This window comes from Coregonus clupeaformis, chromosome 21 (genome assembly GCF_020615455.1).
Source record: "Coregonus clupeaformis isolate EN_2021a chromosome 21, ASM2061545v1, whole genome shotgun sequence".
NCBI classification, from domain to species: domain Eukaryota; kingdom Metazoa; phylum Chordata; class Actinopteri; order Salmoniformes; family Salmonidae; genus Coregonus; species Coregonus clupeaformis.
In genome coordinates this window covers 27916997-27936914 of record NC_059212.1, presented here as the reverse complement: position 1 = coordinate 27936914, position 19918 = coordinate 27916997, and the positions used below count along the sequence as shown (strand labels likewise).

General features: G+C 46.9%; 1 protein-coding gene across 9 annotated transcripts in view; it reads right to left on the bottom strand.

The window, feature by feature from the left end:
• The window catches only part of LOC121535173 (disco-interacting protein 2 homolog C), a 243602-nt gene that overhangs the window by 93075 nt on the left and 130609 nt on the right, over window positions 1-19918 (bottom strand). For all 9 annotated transcript variants that reach the window (XM_045206282.1, XM_045206286.1, XM_045206283.1 and 6 more), the window contains exon 2: window positions 1648-1725. In XM_045206282.1, the coding sequence (XP_045062217.1) occupies window positions 1648-1725 (78 nt within the window). The remainder of the gene's footprint in view (window positions 1-1647; window positions 1726-19918) is intronic.

Sequence of the window (19918 nt, the reverse complement as noted above, 5' to 3'; positions counted from 1 at the left end):
ATTCAGTAAATTCTGTGTGTTCGACTTATTATGTTCAATGGGATTTAAGTAATAACATTAGTGTGAGGTAGATTGAATGTATCCTCCTAAAACTATAACATAGTCTGCCTTAAAGACATAAATAACTGAAACACTGTTGTATCACAGAGAATAACGAGGGGCTTTCTCATATCTGAAGGCTCCATGGCACTGTAGACACCATATGGCATGATATTCAATTACACACACACACACACACACACACACACACACCTCATCTAGGCTGTCTGCTGCCATACCTGCTTACGGTTCATGCCAAGTGGCCTAGATTCACTTGGATTCAATAGATTCAGTGTATGGGCAGTTAAAATATGTATTTGAGACAAATGTTCCCCAACACACACACACACAAAACCCCTCAGTAAAGGCATACTGTACTTACAATTGTACTGCTTTTATAGCACTAGTCAGGGAATTTGAAAAAAGCTATGAAGATTGCCTCCAATGGCATATAGTTAATTTTTCATTAGTCAATGTCTTGGTAGAACAGGGGTGTCAAACATGTGTCCTGGGGCCTTTAGTGACCTGCCGTCTGATGGAATATAACGCAGACTGCATCCCTAATGGAACCCTATTCCCTTTATAGTGGGCTCCCGAGTGGCGCAGTGGTCTAAGGCACTGCATCTCAGTGCTTGAGGCGTCACTTCACTGGTTCGATTCCAGGTTGTATCACAACCGGCCGTGATTGGGAGTCTCATAGGGCGGTGCACAATTGGCCCAGCGTCGTCCGGGTTTGGCCGGGGTAGGCCGTCATTGTAAATAAGAATTTGTTCTTAACTGACTTGCCTAGTTAAATAAAGGTAAAACTACTTTTGTAGCGCACTATATAGAGAATAAGGTACCATTTGGGACACAGATCCTCACTATCACTTGAAAATATTAGATGTTGGGGCCATTGTTATACAGCATATGCAGTTGAGGCCATTGTTATACAGTCCTCTGTGAGCACAAAAGAGCTTTGTCATTGGTGTCTTCTGGGTCAACAATGAGCATTTCTTCTGACCTGATTTATTTTTCAAAATGTCCGCTTGGATATCAGAACTTTGATAGCCCTGTTGTAGAACATCACAGACATGAGATAGAGGGTTATAGCTAAGCGGAACTGCAACCTACACATCCATTACAGTTACGTTATGCCTAATTTGGTGCTAATGGGACGAAATGGAAAATGAATTAATAAAACAAATTGAAAAGTGAAGGAATGTAAAATCTACTGTTCCTCTGTCATTCTATAGCTTTCAAGACCTAATAGTGAGAACATTATTCATTAGACTAGGTCTGTGAGATTATATTAGTTAGGTCTAACCATGATTAACATACTGTACATAAGCAAGAGTTAGGCCTTTGTATATTTAGACTAATAAGAATGAATCAGTCATTTCCCCCACTAGTCTTGAACCTATATATACCCAGTGACTTGGGAGGGCAGAGAATCTGAGATGACTATTGTGTTAGACAACAAGCTTTGGGTTTGAGGTATGCAGTCTATTACAAAACAAAGACCTCTACTCCAGAATCCATATTATTTCAGAACTCTACTCCAGAATCCATATTCCTCTTTCCAGATGAGACAGACATTATAATTGTTTTAATTGGAGGGGTATTTACCTTTACCTGGTGCCTGAGGGAGGAAGGCCCCAATTAATTTGGACCTCTTCTTTTCATAGCCTTTCTGTGTGATGTCACCTGCCAAAGGAGGAGAGGAAAACTACCGTTAGTGAAACGGAAGGATATAGAATAATAGAACCTTAACATTGTATCTACTTCTCTAGGGCTCTTAGGCCTATTCAGAGATCTGCATGCTGCTACAGTATCACTGCTACCAGACCACACTATCCATGACTTCAGCAGATGACAGTATTCAACAGGTTAAGCTGGTTGGTTGATCGCTGATACGCGTTGTCCTTTTTTATACTGAAGATGGGTGTTTAGCGCTAGGTTGGACAAACAGGACGCGACAGAGATAGAACGAGGGAGGGAGGAACAAGAAAGGAGAGAAGTGTGGGTTGGAGTGACTGTAGTAAGTGTCAGTGATGAATAAGACAGAGCCCCAGCTGCCAGTGTGTATTACTCACCAAGGCCTGGTGCCCTCACAGGTAATAAGGAGAGGCTGGGGGACAGAGGGGCGTGGAAGGGGAGAGGGCTCGGACGCTAGTCACAGAATCTGGCTTCTCTAACCAGCTGTCTGTAGCTCTCAGAGCAGGGGAAGCAGATGTGAGTGTGTGTGAGTGTGTGTGTGCCTGCATGCATGCTTGTGGGTGTGTGTGCGTGTTGTTGGCAGGTTTGGCAAATCCACTTTGATTGAACTCAATGACCGGAGTGGATAAGGAATGAGCAGCAACAGTCTGGCAGTGAGATGAGGAAGGAAGGAGGCAACCTGGACATTTAGCTCATCAACCAACCACAATAGAGCATTGATGACACTGATGGACACAACATTGATGACAACATGGCTGATAGACAATCCAAGCAGCAACAAGACGGACATTCAAACACTTCAGGCATTGAAGATGCAGAGCATACGATTTCAACTGGAAGGGTTACATTAAGATAGGTGCATAAAGGCAACTTTATACTCATAGTAAAAGCAGTAATGTCCATTAGAAAGCTCAGTAGTACCCAGGTCTGTTCATGAAATCAGCAATACATTAAAATAACAGAACTGTCAATAACAATAATACACCACATGGCCAAAAGTATGTGGACAGCTGCTCGTCGAACATCTCATTCCAATATCATGGGCATTAATATGGAGTTGGTCCCCCCTTTGCTGCTATAACAGCCTCCACTCTTCTGGGAAGGCTTTCCCAGATGTTGGAACATTGCTGCAGGGACCTGCTTCCATTCAGCCACAAGAGCATTAGTGAGGTCGGACACTGATGTTAGGCGATTAGGCCTGGCTCGCAGTTGGCGTTCCAATTCATCAAAAAAGGTGTTCGATGGGGTTGAGGTCAGGGCTCTGAGCAGGCCAGTCAAGTTCTTCCACACCGATCTCAACAAACCATTTCTGTATGGACCTCGCTTTGTGCACGGGGGAATTGTCATGCTCAAACAGGAAAGAGCCTTCCCCAAACTGTTGCCACAAAGTTAGAAGCACAGAATCGTCTAGAATGTCATTGTATGCTTTAGCATTAAGATTTCCCTTCACTAGAACTAAGGGGCCTAGCCCGAACCATGAAAAACAGCCCCAGACCAATATTCCTCTTCCACCAAACTTTACAGTTGGCACTATGCATTCAGGCAGGTAGCGTTTTCCTGGCATCCACCAAACCCAGATTCGTCTGTCGGACTGCCAGATGGTGAAGCGTGATTCGTCACTCAAGAGAACACGTTTCCACTGCACAAAAGTCCAACGGCGGCGAACTTTACACCACTCCAGGCGACGCTTGGCATTGGCTTGTGTGCGGCTGCTTGGCCATGGAAACCCATTTCCCAACGAACAGTTCTTGTGCTGACATTGCTTCCAGAGGCAGTTTGGAACTCAGTAGTGAGTGTTGCAAACGGGGACAGACGATTTTTACACGCTACGCACTCGGCGGTCCTGTTCTGTGAGTTTGTGTGGCCTACCACTTTGCGGCTGAACTCGTAGATGTTTCCACTTCACAATAACAGCACTTACAGTTGACTGGGGCAGCTCTAGCAGGGCAGAAATTTGATGAACTGACTTGTTGGAAAGGTGGCATCCTATGACGGGTGCCACGTTGAAAATCAATTAGCTTTTCAGTATGGGCCATTCTACTGTTTGTCTATGGAGATTGCATGGCTGTGTGCTCGATGTTATACACCGGTCAGCAACGGGTGTGGCTGAAATAGCCTAATTCACAAATGTGTGTAGATTAGGCTTTCGGACTCCCTTAAACGTTTATTATATATTCTAGATTTCAAAACACAGAGGGCAGAGGGGGAGGCAGAGAGGGTTAAGGCAGAGGGGGTTAAGGCAGAGGGGGTTAAGGCAGAGGGGGGAGGGAGTCAGCGGTGGGAGGAGGCAGAGGGGGGAGGGAGTCAGCGGTGGGAGGAAGCAGAGGTGGGAGGCAGGGCACATGGTACTAATTAGCGTCTCCAGTAGGAGAGCTCCCGCCCCAGTGAGACTGTGGATGCAGCAGCGCGGCAGGGACTGGTAAACATATGAATATTTAACCAAACTACCATAGTCTCTATACCAGCCCAGTCTGGTTGAACAGAAGGCTGTCTGGAAGGAGGCCTGACCTTGTTTCAGGCATACAGAGCGGATGGACGCACATGTGAAGTCTGCACCAATACGCGGCACGCCAAAGATACCATGACTGAATAGCCTACACCACAAAACAACATAGGCTACAGCACAACCCACTGTGAAGCTTTATACACATACACACTGATCAAGCATCTTCTTGGCACGATGCACTGATATTTGGGGAAGCGATCCAAGCCAAATTGAAATTAATTTGTCAACTTTGCTAGCTTTGGATTAGAGATTTCCTGATGAGATCATGCTGCATCAGGGAGTAAGCAGTAACCCAGGAGAACAGACAGACAGAGATGGAAAGAGAGACAGAGACAGACAGACAGACAAACAGAGAGCGGAGATGACACTGGCGTCTGTCTGACTGTATGGTATGCAACCTGTTTGATGGCTTTAGCACATTTACCCGACCAGCTTTGGGGCGAAGTTCTGTTTAAGACCCAGTGAGAGAGAGCTCATCCTCAAACTGCCTCCCTAATGGCACACTAATCCCTACATAGCGCACTACTTTTGACAAGGGCCCATAGGGAATAGAGTGCCATTTGGGAAACAGCCTCAGTCGTGTCCTCCAGAGCAGGAGAGGAGACAGCAGGAGACAACGAACAACGAGGCCCTTTAAAAATAGTGAGGGTGACTCATCATGACTTCCCTCCCACGGTGCTGCTGCTACAGCCGTTTATCAGAACCCATCTGCGAGACAGAAACAAGAGATAGGTTTCCACAGACGGGGCTGACAGCAGCCACTCTTAACTTAGACCTAGTCCAAGCCACTGATCACAAGCCACTGAGAAACACACAATAAAGAGGTCCCTTGTTGACAGAAAGAAGACAATGCCACATAGATGGTGACTTGACATATAGAGTTGAACACATTCCACACAAAGCAGTTCCTTGTCCTTTGTCCACAGAAAGTCAGAATGTTGACAGAAAGAAGACAATGCCATAGATGGTGACTTGACATATAGGTTGTGTCCCAAACGACACCCTATATAGGGCTCTGGCCAGAAGTAGTGCACTATAAAGGGAATAGGGTGCCATTTGAAATGCACCCATAGAGTTAAACACATTTGAAGAGCTTTGAGCACTCTGATGAGTCAATACATTAAAACGCAATACCAGAGGCAACCCCAGATAATTACTGTATAAACCCTTTATGCATATGGTTTTAATTCACTTCTTACTTCTGGAAAGAATACTTGTGGAAATAATTTGCACCAAGTTGAAGTGCAACAGAGCTTAACACTAAAATATGAATGCAGTTCTCTACACTATTCTGTATAGTACAGTGATTTATGCCTGATGCTTTCTATATCTACTCAGTAAGCTGCTACATGCTATGAATAATTTAAGATACATACTGTACTAGACTCCATCCATCCAATGCTCAGTCATTATACTTCCTTTCAGAGACTCCTTCACTTTCAGATGTTCCTTTGGTTTCAAAAACACTGTGCACCAAAGTGGCCATACAAGAGCGCGAGCATACAGTCCAAGTAGGCTAGCATCCTTCACAGTCAATTGCAGGGTGTAGCCCAGTACCCAACACATGAAATGCTTACCGCACAGGAAATGGTGAGTTGGACAAAGAAGTCCTACCTGCTTTTTAGTGCTGACAAAGGTTGCAACCCATACTGCTAGACAGACACACCCATTATCACTCCGCTTTCTACGCCCAGGTTTTTTACATTTTAGCTCAGTTAGTTTTTCTTTACATAGATTGTCCCCAGGAACACTCAGTTGTCCAGCATATGAAAGAGAAAGGAGAACCACACAACACAACAGTGACAAAAACTGTAAGACAGTCTTTGAACATAGAGTAGGAAGGAGGAGGAGCGAGTAGGAGGAGCAGAAATAGGAGGAGCAGGAGGGAGTAGGAGGAGGAGAAATAGGAGGAGCAGGAGGAGGAATGGCATGCTCGATCCTAGTCCTCTCACAGGAATGTTTACGAAACGCTTCCATAGCTGCCCAGGGTCATCTGAAAGTAAAGACTGGACTGACATGACAGGTAAAACGCTCACTCTCTCTTGCTTTCACCCAGTCTCTTTCCCTCTCCCTCCTGCTCTCTCGCTCCCTCCCCCTGAGTCTCTTTCTCTCCCTCCCTCTCCTTCTCTTTATCCCTCTTGCTCTCTGTCTCCTCTCTTTCCCTCCGCATCACAATGTTTATCTCTGCTGGATGTAATGGGGAAACAATCAAATCAGCACCATTTCCTTTTTAGGCGATGCCTGCTGCTGTTGCCGTTGCTGCCTGAGCCTCACTAACGGCCCCTTCCTTTCCCTGTGGCTCCCCGGCCAACCCTGGCTTATATGGTCATCACAGCCAAGGCCCACTTTACAGACAGGCTACTGTACACTACATACTGCAGGATGACAGTACAGGGTGTGCCCCAAATGGCACCGTATTCCCTATACAGTGCACTACTTTTGACCAAAGCACTATGGGCCCTAGTCAAAAGTAGTCCACTATATAGGGAATAGGGAGCCAATTGGGGCACAACTTCAGTGTGGAGCTTTAAGGTTTATGTCCCAAGGCTCAGCTATCAGCAAAGGAGAAAAGTACTTGGATCTTACTGGTCAGCAGATACCAAATCTGTCTAACTCATTATAGTTAGTGACTGGGAACTCGGGAGGCACTTATACACACACAGACTCACACAAAGCCTTGAGCGTCCAAGGTTTGTCTGTAATCAGAGCAGAAATCTACGAAGGCAGGCTGACTGACTTCAGATAAGAGCGGTGCAGGTACAGCTGGAGTTCAAATCAAATCAAAATTGTATTTGTCAAATGCGCCGAATACAACAGGCCGAATACAACCTTACCGTGAAAAGCTTAGTTACGAGCCCTTAACCAACAATGCAGAGTAAGAAAAATGTGCTAAGTAAACTAAAGGAAAAATAGAAACAATAAAATAACGAGGCTATATACAATAGGTACCGGTACCTAGATAATGTGCGGGGGTACGGGTTAGTCAAGGTAATACTGTATGGACATGTAGGTGTGTGTATATATATACACACTGCTCAAAAAAATAAAGGGAACACTTAAACAACACAATGTAACTCCAAGTCAATCACACTTCTGTGAAATCAAACTGTCCACTTAGGAAGCAACACTGATTGACAATACATTTCACATGCTGTTGTGCAAATGGAATAGACAACAGGTGGAAATTATAGGCAATTAGCAAGACACCCCCCAATAAAGGACTGGTTTTGCAGGTGGTGACCACAGACCACTTCTCAGTTCCTATGCTTCCTGGCTGATGTTTTGGGCACTTTTGAATGCTGGCGGTGCTTTCACTCTAGTGGTAGCATGAGACGGAGTCTACGACCCACACAAGTGGCTCAGGTAGTGCAGCTCATCCAGGATGGCACATCAATGCGAGCTGTGGCAAGAAGGTTTGCTGTGTCTGTCAGCGGTGTCCAGAGCATGGAGGCGCTACCAGGAGACAGGCCAGTACATCAGGAGACGTGGAGGAGGCCGTAGGAGGGCAACAACCCAGCAGCAGGACTGCTACCTCCGCCTTTGTGCAAGGAGGAGCAGGAGGAACACTGCCAGAGCCCTGCAAAATGACCTCCAGCAGGCCACAAATGTGCATGTGTCTGCTCAAACGGTCAGAAACAGACTCCATGAGGGTGGTATGAGGGCCCGACGTCCACAGGTGGGGTTTGTGCTTACAGCCCAACACCGTGCAGGACGTTTGGCATTTGCCAGAGAACACCAAGATTGGCAAATTCGCCACTGGCGCCCTGTGCTCTTCATAGATGAAAGTATGTTCACACTGAGTCTGGAAACGCCGTGGAGAACGTTCTGCTGCCTGCAACATCCTCCAGCATGACCGGTTTGGCGGTGGGTCAGTCATGGTGTGGGGTGGCATTTCTTTGGGGGGCCGCACAGCCCTCCATGTGCTCGCCAGAGGTAGCCTGACTGCCATTAGGTACCGAGATGAGATCCTCAGACCCCTTGTGAGACCATATGCTGGTGCGGTTGGCCCTGGGTTCCTCCTAATGCAAGACAATGCTAGACCTCATGTGGCTGGAGTGTGTCAGCAGTTCCTACAAGAGGAAGGCATTGATGCTATGGACTGGCCCGCCCGTTCCCCAGACCTGAATCCAATTGAGCACATCTGGGACATCATGTCTCGCTCCATCCACCAACACCACGTTGCACCACAGACTGTCCAGGAGTTGGCGGATGCTTTAGTCCAGGTCTGGAAGGAGATCCCTCAGGAGACCATCCGCCACCTCATCAGGAGCATGCCCAGGCGTTGTAGGGAGGTCATACAGGCACGTGGAGGCCACACACACTACTGAGCCTCATTTTGACTTGTTTTAAGGACATTACATCAAAGTTGGATCAGCCTGTAGTGTGGTTTTCCACTTTAATTTTGAGGGTGACTCCAAATCCAGACCTCCATGGGTTGATAAATTTGATTTCCATTGATAATTTTTGTGTGATTTTGTTGTCAGCACATTCAACTATGTAAAGAAAAATTTATTAAATAAGATTATTTCATTCATTCAGATCTAGGATGTGTTATTTTAGTGTTCCCTTTATTTTTTTGGAGCAATATATATATATATATATATATATATATATATATATATATATATATATATAAATAAATATATATATATATGAACTCAGCAAAAAAAAAGAAACGTCCTCTCACTGTCAACTGCGTTTATTTTCAGCAAACTTAACATGTGTAAATATTTGTATTAACATAACAAGATTCAACAACTGAGACATAAACTGAACAAGTTCCACAGACATGTGACTAAGGGGGGGTCAAAATCAAAAGTAACAGTCAGTATCTGGTGTGGCCACCAGCTGCATTAAGTACTGCAGTGCATCTCCTCCTCATGGACTGCACCAGATTTGCCAGTTCTTGCTGTGAGATGTTACCCCACTCTTCCACCAAGGCACCTGCAAGTTCCCGGACATTTCTGGGGTAAATGACCCTAGCCCTCACCCTCCGATCCAAAAGGTCCCAGACGTGCTCAATGGGATTGAGATGCGGGCTCTTCGCTGGCCATGGCAGAACACTGACATTCCTGTCTTTCACAGAACAAGCAGTATGGATGGTGGCATTGTCATGCTAGAGGGTCATGTCAGGATGAGCCTGCAGGAAGGGTACCACATCAGGGAGGAGGATGTCTTCCCTGTAACGCACAGCATTGAGATTGCCTGCAACGACAACAAGATCAGTCCGATGATGCTGTGACACACCACCCCAGACCATGACAGATCCTCCACCTCCAAATCTATCCCGCTCCAGAGTACAGGCCTCGGTGTAACACGCATTCCTTCGACGATAAATGCGAATCCGACCATCACTCCTGGTGAGACAAAACCGCGACTTGTCAGTGAAGAGCACTTTTTGCCAGTCCTGTCTGGTCCAGCGACGGTGGGTTTGTGCCCATAGGCGACGTTGTTGCCGGTGATGTCTGGTGAGGACCTGCCTTACAACAGGCCTACAAGCCCTCAGTCCAGCCTCTCTCAGCCTATTGCTCTCTCAGCCTGTTGTTGCCATCCTGTACCTGTCCCGCAGGTGTGATGTTCGGATGTACCGATCCCGTGCAGGTGTTGTTACACGTGGTCTGCCACCGCGAGGACGATGAGCTGTCCATCCTGTCTCCCTGTAGCGCTGTCTTAGGCGTCTCACAGTTCGGACATTGCAATTTATTGCCCTGGCCACATCTGCAGTCCTCATGCCTCCTTGCAGCATGCCTAAGGCACGTTCAAGCAGATGAGCAGGGACCCTGGGCAACTTTCTTTTGGTGTTTTTCAGAGTCAGTAGAAAGGCCTCTTTAGTGACCTTAATTGCCTACCGTCTGTAAGCTGTTAGTGTCTTAACGACCGTTCCACAGGTGCATGTTCATTCATTGTTTATGGTTCATTGAAGAAGCATGGGAAACAGTGTTTAAACCCTTTACAAAGAAGATCTGTGAAGTTATTTGGATTTTTACGAATTATCTATTATCTTTTTGCTGCGTTTACACACACACATATATACAGGTGAAGTCGGAAGTTTACATACACTTAGGTTGGAGTCATTAAAACTCATTTTTCAACCACTCCACAAATGTCTAGTTAACAAACTATAGTTTTGGCAAGTCGGTTAGGATGTCTACTTTGTGCATGACAAGTAATTTTTCCAACAATTGTTTACAGACAGATTATTTCACTTATAATTCACTGTATCACAATTCCAGTGGGTCAAAAGTTTACAAACACTAAGTTGACTGTGCCTTTAAACAGCATGGATAATTCCAGAAAATTATGTCATGGCTTTAGAAGCTTCTGATAGGCTAATTGACATAATTTGAGTCAATTGGAGGTGTACCTGTGGATGTATTTCAAGGCCTACCTTGAAAACTCAGTGCCTCTTTGCTTGACATCATGGGAAAATCTAAAGAAACCAGCGAAGACCTCAGAAAAAAACAAGTCTGGTTCATGCTTGGGAGCAATTTCCAAATGCCTGAAGGTACCACGTTCATCTGTACAAACAATAGCACGCAAGTATAAACACCATGGGACCACGCAGCCGTCATACCGCTCAGGAAGGAGACACGTTCGGTCTCCTAGAGATGAACGTACTTAGGTGCGAAAAGTGCAAATCAATCCCAGAACAACAGCAAAGGACCTTGTGAAGATGCTGGAGGAAACAGGTAGAAAAGTATCTATATCCACAGTAAAACAAGTCCTATATCGAAATAACATTAAAGGCCACTCAGCAAGGAAGAAGCCACTGCTCCAAAACCACCATAAAAAATCCAGACTAAGGTTTGCAACTGCATATGGGGACAAAGATCATACGTTTTGGAAAAATGTCCTCTGGTCTGATGAAACTAAAATAGAACTGTTTGGCCATAATGACCATCGTTATGTTTGGAGGAAAAAGGGGGTTACTTGCAAGCCAAAGAACACCATCCCAACCGTGAAGCACTCGGGTGGCAGCATCATGCTGTGGGGGTGCTTTGCTGCAGGAGGGACTGGTGCACTTCACAAAATAGATGGCATCATGAGGAAGGAAACTTATGTGGATATATTGAAGCAACATCTCAAGACATCAGTCAGGAAGTTAAAAATTGGGCGCAAATGGGTCTTCCAAATGGACAATGACCCCAAGCAAACTTCCAAAGTTGTGGCAAAATGGCTTAAGGACAACAAAGTCAAGGTATTGGAGTGGCCATCACAAAGCCCTGACCTCAATCCTATAGAAAATGTGTGGGTAGAACTGAAAAAACGTGTGCGAGCAAGGAGGCCTACAAACCTGACTCAGTTACACCAGCTCTGTCAGGAGGAATGGGGCAAAATTCACCCAACTTATTGTGGGAAGCTTGTGGAAGGCTACCCGAAACGTTTGACCCATGTTACACAATTTAAAGGCAATGCTACCAAATACTAATTGAGTGAAAAGGAATGTTTTGAGTGAGGAAAAGAAGGGTTCAATTCTGGCTTTACTGGCAGAGGGATACAGTGATCGTCAGGTTGCTTCCATCCTTAAAATTTCAAAGACGGAGGTTCATAAGAACAAGGTCAAGCAGCAGACATTGGGGACAACAAAGCTACAGACCGGCAGAGGGCGAAAACGACTCTCTACTGACCGGGATGACCGCCAACTCATTCGAATGTCACTTAACAACCGTAGGATGACATCAAGTGACCTACAAAAATAATGGCAAACGGCAGTTGGGGTGAAGTGCACGGCGAGTACGGTTTTAAACAGGCTCCTAGGGGCAGGGCTGAAGTCGTGCAAAGCTAGAAAAAAGCCCTTCATCAATGAGAAGCAAAGAAGAGCCAGGCTGAGGTTTGCAAAAGACCATAAGGATTGGACCGTAGAGGACTGGAGTAAGGTCATCTTCTCTGATGAGTCCAATTCTCAGCTTTGCCCAACACCTGGTTGTCTAATGGTTAGACGTCTAATACAAGCCAGTGTCTCGCACCCACTGTGAAATTTGGTGGAGGATTGGTGATGATCTGGATGTGCTTCAGCAAGGCTGGAATCGGGCAGATTTGTCTTTGTGAGGGACGCATGAATCAAGCCAGGTACAAGGTTACCCTGGAAGAAAACTTGCTTCCATTTGCTCTAACATTGTTCCCCAACTATGAGGATTGGTTTTTCCAGCAGGACAATGCGCCATGCCACACAGCCAGGTCAATCAAGGTGTGGATAGAGGACCACCAGATCAAGACCCTGTCATGGCCAGCCCAATCTCCAGACCTGAACCCCATTGAAAACTTCTGGAATGTGATCAAGAGGAAGATGGATGGTCACAAGCCATCAAACAAAGCCGGGCTGCTTGAATTTTTGCGCCAGGAGTGGCATAAAGTCACCCAACATCAATGTGAAAGACTGGTGGAGAGCATGCCAAGACGCATGAAAGCTGTGATTGAAAATCAGGATTATTCCAAATATTGATTTCTGAACTCTTCCTAAGTTAAAACATTAGTATTGTGTTGTTTAAAAATGAACATTAACTTATTTTCTTTTGCATTATTCGAGGTCTGACAACACTGCAACCTTTTTGTTATTTTGACCAGTTGTCATTTTCTGCAAATAAATGCTCTAAATGACAATATTTTTATTTGGAATTTGGGAGAAATGTTGTCAGTAGTTTATAGAATAAAACAAAAATGTTATTTTTACCCAAACACATACCTATAAATAGTATATATAAATAGTATATATAAATATATATATATATATATATATATATATATATATATATATATATATATATATATATATATATATATATATACGCATATATATATACACACACACACACACACACACACACACACATATATATATATACACATACATACACACACACACACACACACACACACACACAATACTGATCGGGCGAGGTTGTGTTTTTCTAGCGGGAGGTAAGCTTGGCTTCTTATATGGTGTCGAGTAAAGCTTAAACCATGTATTTAGCGTGTTTGGCGTTGTGACGTCACGAGAGGCTACACAGCTTTCAGCGGGATTGCTCAAGTAGTGCAAGGAGACAAGGTTCAAACAAAACAAGGATTTTATTATAGGTCTTGGGAAATTAACGAAAATATAACAAAATTATGTTCTCTTGTGGCTCTTTAAGGGTTAACAGTTCAGGGATGTCTCTTCCACATCCAAAATCATAATTCTCACTCGCTCAGATAACTTTTCCCCAGCCTTACTGTAGTCCACGTTGCAGCTAGTGGCCAACCCAGCAAAAAGTCCTTCCAAATGTCTCTCACGTATTTCCACAGGTGCATATATCCAAAGGTGAGTATTTCCCAAAGGTAAGTGTCTCCAAATCCTTATATTCCTCATGGAAGTGGACGTGCAGCACTCTTGTCCTCCAGAGAGCCCAGGTTGGAGACTGTGTCTCTTCCCTTCCCAAACCTTCAGCTCATCAGCCCTCATTTGTTTCAGCTGCGTGGGAAGATTGGCCATAGAGGGGTGGAGTTCCCGACCATACCAGCAGATGGAGCCATAGCTGTCTGGGTTTGCAGCCACCTCAGGGGGATGTAACGTCCCTCCAGGACACAGCCTCTCGTGACATCACACATCCCCCTCCTCGGGACCGACGTCCTCGTCGGGTAAAGGCAGCGAAGAAGGCATCACGCCGGGAGAGGGCGTCCGCATTGCCGTGGTGCTTGCCAGCCTGCTCTCTCTTCAACTCCTCCACCTCTAGGACCAGGGACTCAGCCTCCTGTTGTCTCTCCTTGAGTTTCTTACTGAACGCATCAGCCTTGGTTTTAGCAGAGTTTAGCTTCTGTTGAGCAGCTTTCAGTTCCTTCTCTCTCTCTGCCTCCGCATTCTTCATCTTGTTCTCCAACACCTTGTACTTCTCCTCTGCCTTCTTCTGGACCTCCTTACTACTGCGCAGGGTCTCCTCACACTCCTCGATGGTCCTGCGCAGCCTCTCCAGCTCCTCCTGTTGCTTATGGAAGGAGCTCTGTTGGAGTTTAGCCTGGAGGATATCTAACTCTTCTGTCTTCATGTCTAACTGTTGCTTTAACAAACGATACCTCTCAGCGGTCCCCTTCAGACCAGACAGTTCTTTGTCCAGATTCTGTAGCTCCGTCTCTGTGTCGGTCTGGGCACCTGCCATCCCTATCAGAGCCCGGGGCGGGAGTGAGTAACTCGGAGGATTGCACCGGAGCCTTCCCAGGATGAGTCTTGCCTCTCCGTTTCCGAGGTACTCGGGTTATCCTCTCCTGAGACTCTCTCCAGAGTGGGTAAAAGGCTGGGCAGTCTCGTCCAATTAGGACAGGGACGGGGAGGGAATCAACCACCCCGCCGTCGTGTGTATGGTTCCCGTGTGCTGGTCATTGTAAGTTCAGTAATGGGGTATTCTCTGGTGTCCCCATGGACACAGGAAACTGGGAGGACTTTCCCCGGGGGTCAGACACGTTGGGCCCACCAAATCCTTACGCACCAGGGTGGCCCGGCTACCAGAATCCAGTAAGGCCTCCACATCATGGTGATTCACAGTTACCGGGCAGGTGGGGGGGTCGATCTGGGCCGCCATCTACGACTCCCAAGAGCGAGGCAACACGGTGTGTGGGTGCTGAGCTGGAGGACTCCGCAGTGGGCATAGGTTCATCGGCTGGTTTCCCACACTGCCAGGAGATATGTCCCATCTCCCCACACCGGTAACACTGTCGAGTTTCCCCCTCCTGGTGTACTCTTCTTGGACCCGCCTGGTTTCTGGCTCCCCCTGGAGCCGGGATAAGTCCTGACGTGGCTGGGTTCGAGACCTTGGGGTCCTTTGGACGGGTTCTTCCCATTTGTGGTGGGGCCGCACTCCTGGGGTCTTTTCGGGAAGCATTCAGCATCTCCGCTGTGGCCTGGTACTTTTCCACAGCTTCCACGGTCAGATCAGCCGTGGTCAAGGCCTGTTGACTGATGAACCGTTTTGCCTCATAAGGCAGGGCGCGTAGGTAACGATCCACCACAACGGCCTCCACCACCGCCGCTGCTGTATTCCTCTGCGGATCCAGCCATTTCCTTGCGATTCGGACAAGTTCATGCATCTGCGCCCGAGGAGGTTGGTCTGGTTGGAAGGTCCAGCTGTGAAAGCGCTGGGCCATACCAAACTTTGTGAGTCCATATCTGCTGAGGATCTCAGACTTCAGGGCATCATAGTCAGTAACCTGGTCAGGGCCCAGGTCCCGGACAGCATTCAGCGATTCCCCGGTTAGAAAGGGGGCTAACAGACCAACCCACTGTTGCTTGGGCCAGGCTTCCCTAGTGGCCGTGGCCTCAAATGCATGCAGGTATGCCTCAATGTCATCGGTAGCTCCCATCTTAGATATAAAGTCACTTGCCTTTATTGGGCGGGTATTTTGGACCACCCTCTGTCTCTGCAACTGCAATTCCTCTGCCTTCAGAAGGTTGGCTTTCTTTTGCTCCTCCAAGAGAGCCACGTTTGCTTGCATCTGGGCTTGCTGGCCAGCAACAAGGGCTTTCAATATGTCCTCCATTTCAGTCGGCGGGGGAGCCTACGGCCAACTTGGAAAACTGGGTGATCAAACCTTCGGTATCCTCCTCTGACATGCACTATTAACGCTTGAGCGTGCCCGTATTCTCCACCATCTGTGACGTCACGAGAGGCTACACAGCTTTCAGCGGGATTGCTCAAGTAGTGCAAGGAGACAAGGTTCAAACAAAACAAGGATTTTATTATAGGTCTTGGGAAATTAACGAAAATATAACAAAATTATGTTCTCTTGTGGCTCTTTAAGGGTTAACAGTTCAGGGATGTCTCTTCCACATCCAAAATCATAATTCTCACTCGCTCAGATAACTTTTCCCCAGCCTTACTGTAGTCCACGTTGCAGCTAGTGGCCAACCCAGCAAAAAGTCCTTCCAAATGTCTCTCACGTATTTCCACAGGTGCATATATCCAAAGGTGAGTATTTCCCAAAGGTAAGTGTCTCCAAATCCTTATATTCCTCATGGAAGTGGACGTGCAGCACTCTTGTCCTCCAGAGAGCCCAGGTTGGAGACTGTGTCTCTTCCCTTCCCAAACCTTCAGCTCATCAGCCCTCATTTGTTTCAGCTGCGTGGGAAGATTGGCCATAGAGGGGTGGAGTTCCCGACCATACCAGCAGATGGAGCCATAGCTGTCTGGGTTTGCAGCCACCTCAGGGGGATGTAACGTCCCTCCAGGACACAGCCTCTCGTGACATCACAGCGTGTTAACACACTGGTGGTTTGTTGTAACCAAGTATTGGTGCTAAACCGTGTTATTGGAGGCTGGCATGCTAGTTGGCTATGGCGTCATAGGATTCGGTGCCCTGGACGGTTTTCACGGAAGAATACTGTACCAAGTTAGCTGAATAAACTAAGTTAGAGTCTATTCCTAGAAAACATTGAACCGCTGTAGTTTACAACAATTATAATTTCTAAAGTGGAAGTTGGGAGAGTTATATTTGAGTGTTTCAGTGAAACGTAAGTGAGGGAGGCCCCGCTCTCTCGCTTTCCCAGATGTTTAGTTAATTTCATTCCGAACTCCTTTGCATTATTGTAGCCTTTTTCTGTAGCCTGTCAACTATGTGTCTGTCTATCCCTGTTCTCTCCTCTCTGCACAGGCCATACAAACGCTTCACACCGCGTGGCTGCTGCCACTCTAATCTGGTGGTCCCTGCGCGCACGACCCACGTGGAGTTCCAGGTCTCCGGCAGCCTCTGGAACTGCTGTTCTGCGGCCAACAAGGCAGAGTTCATCTCAGCCTATGCTACCCTCCAGTCCCTCGACTTCTTGGCACTGACAGAAACATGGATTACCACAGAAAACACTGCTACTCCTACTGCTCTTTCCTCGTCTGACCATGTGTTCTCGCATACCCCGAGAGCATCTGGTCAGCGCGGCGGTGGCACAGGAATCCTCATCTCTCCCAAGTGGACATTCTCTCTTTTTCCCCTGACCCATCTGTCTATCTCCTCATTTGAATTCCATGCTGTCACTAGCCCATTCAAGCTTAACATCCTTGTCATTTATCGCCCTCCAGGTTCCCTTGGAGAGTTCATCAATGAGCTTGACGCCTTGATAAGTTCCTTTCCTGAGGATGGCTCACCCCTCACAGTTCTGGGTGACTTTAACCTCCCTACGTCTGCCTTTGACTCATTTCTCTCTGCCTCCTTCTTTCCACTCCTTTCCTCTTTTGACCTCAACCTCTCACCGTCCCCCCCCCTACTCACAAGGCAGGCAATACGCTTGACCTCATCTTTACTAGATGCTGTTGTTCTACTAATCTCACTGCAACTCCCCTCCAAGTCTCCGACCACTACTTTGTATCCTTTTCTCTCTTGCTCTCCTCCAACACTACTCACTCTGCACCTATTTAGATGGTAATGTGCCATCGCAACCTTCGCTCTCGCTCTCCCGCTACTCTCTCCTCTTCCATCCTATCATCTCTTCCCTCTGCTAACTCCCTCCGATCTCCTGATTCTGCCTCCTCAACCCACCTCTCCTCCCTTTCTGCATCTTTTGACTCTATATGTCCTCTACATTCTCTTCCTCTGTTTCCGCTGCTAAAGCCACTTCCTACCACTCTAAATTTCAAGCCTCTGCCTCTAACCCTAGGAAGCTCTTTGCCACCTTCTCCTCCCTGCTGAATCCTCCTCCTCCTCCCCCTCCCTCCTCCCTCTCTGTGGATGACTTCGTCAACCATTTTGAAAAGAAGGTTGATGACATCCGATCCTCATTTATTAAGTCAAATGACACCGCTGGTCCTGCTCACACTGCCCTACCCTATGCTTTGGCTTCTTTCTCCCCTCTCTCTCCAGATGAAATCTTGCGACTTGTGACGGCCGAACGCCCAACAAACTGCCCGCTTGACCCTATCCCCTCCTCTCTTCTTCAGACCATTTCCGGAGACCTTCTCCCTTACCTCACCTCGCTCATCAACTCATCCTTGACCGCTGGCCATGTCCCTTCAGTCTTCAAAAGAGCGAGAGTTGCACCCCTCCTCAACAAACCAACACTCGATCCCTCCGATGTCAACAACTACAGACCAGAATGCCTTCTTTCTTTTCTCTCCAAAACTCTTGAGCGTGCCATCTCTAGTCAACTCTCCTGCTATCTCTCTCAGAATGACCTTCTTGATCCAAACCAGTCAGGTTTCAAGACTGGTCATTCAACTGAGACTGCTCTTCTCTGCTCTTATCCTTCTAGACCTATCTGCTGCCTTTGATACTGTGAACCATCAGATACTCCTCTCCACCCTCTCCGAGTTGGGCATCTCCGGCGCTGCTCACTCTTGGATTGCGTCCTACCGGACAGGTCGATCCTACCAGGTGGCGTGGCGAGAATCTGTCTCCGCACCACGTGCTCTCACCACTGGTGTCCCCCAGGGCTCAGTTCTAGGCCCTCTCCTATTCTCTCTATACACCAAGTCACTTGGCTCTGTCATATCCAATTAATTTTCTCCTTCCCCCCTCCTGATAACCAGGTGGTGAATCGCATCTCTGCATGTCTGGCAGACATATCAGTGTGGATGTCGGATCACCACCTCAAGCTGAACTTCGGCAAGACGGAGCTGCTCTTCCTCCCGGGGAAGGACTGCCCGCTCCATGATCTCGCCATCACTGTTGACAACTCCATTGTGTCCTCCTCCCAGAGTGCAAAGAACCTTGGCTTGACCCTGGACAACACCCTGTCGTTCTCCGCTAACATCAAAGCGGTGACCCGATCGTGCAGGTTCATGCTCTACAACATTCGCAGAGTACGACCCTACCTTACACAGAAAGCGGCACAGGTCCTAATCCAGGCACCTGTCATCTCCCATCTGGATTACTGCAACTCGCTGTTGGCTGGGCTCCCTGCCTGTGCCATTACAACCCTACAACTCATCCAGAACGCTGCAGCCCGTCTGGTGTTCAACCTTCCCAAGTTCTCTCATGTCACCCCGCTCCTCCGCACACTCCACTGGCTTCCAGTTGAGGCTTGCATCTACTACATGACCATGGTGCTTACCTACGGAGCTTTGAGGGGAACGGCACCTCCTTACCTTCAAGTTTTGATCAGACCCTACACCCAAACGAGGGCACTACGTTCATCCACCTCTGGCCTGCTAGCTCCCCTACCTCTACGGAAGCACAGTTCCCGCTCAGCCCAGTCAAAGCTATTTGCTGCTCTGGCACCCCAATAGTGGAACAAGCTCCCCCACGACAGCGGAGTCACTGACCACCTTCCGGAGACACTTGAAACCTTACCTCTTTAAGGAATACCCGGAATAGTATAAAGTAATCCTTCTTCCCCCACAAAAAAAAAAAAAAGAAATAAAAAAGTGGTTGTCCCACTGGCTATCATAAGTTGAATGCACCAATTTGTAAGTCGCTCTGGATAAGAGTGTCTGCTAAATGATGTAAATATATTATATGTGTGTGTATGTATGTATGTAAATGTATATATATATATATATATATATATATAAATATAACAGTACCAGTCAACAGTTTGGACACACCTACTCATTCCAGGGTTTTTCTATATTTTTACGTAGTTTACATCGAAACTATGAAATAACATATGGAATCATGTGGTAACCAAAAAAGTGTTTTATATTTTAGATTCTTCAAAGTAGCCACCTTTTGCCTTGATGACAGCTTTGCACACTCTTGGCATTCTCTCAACCAGCTTCACCTGGA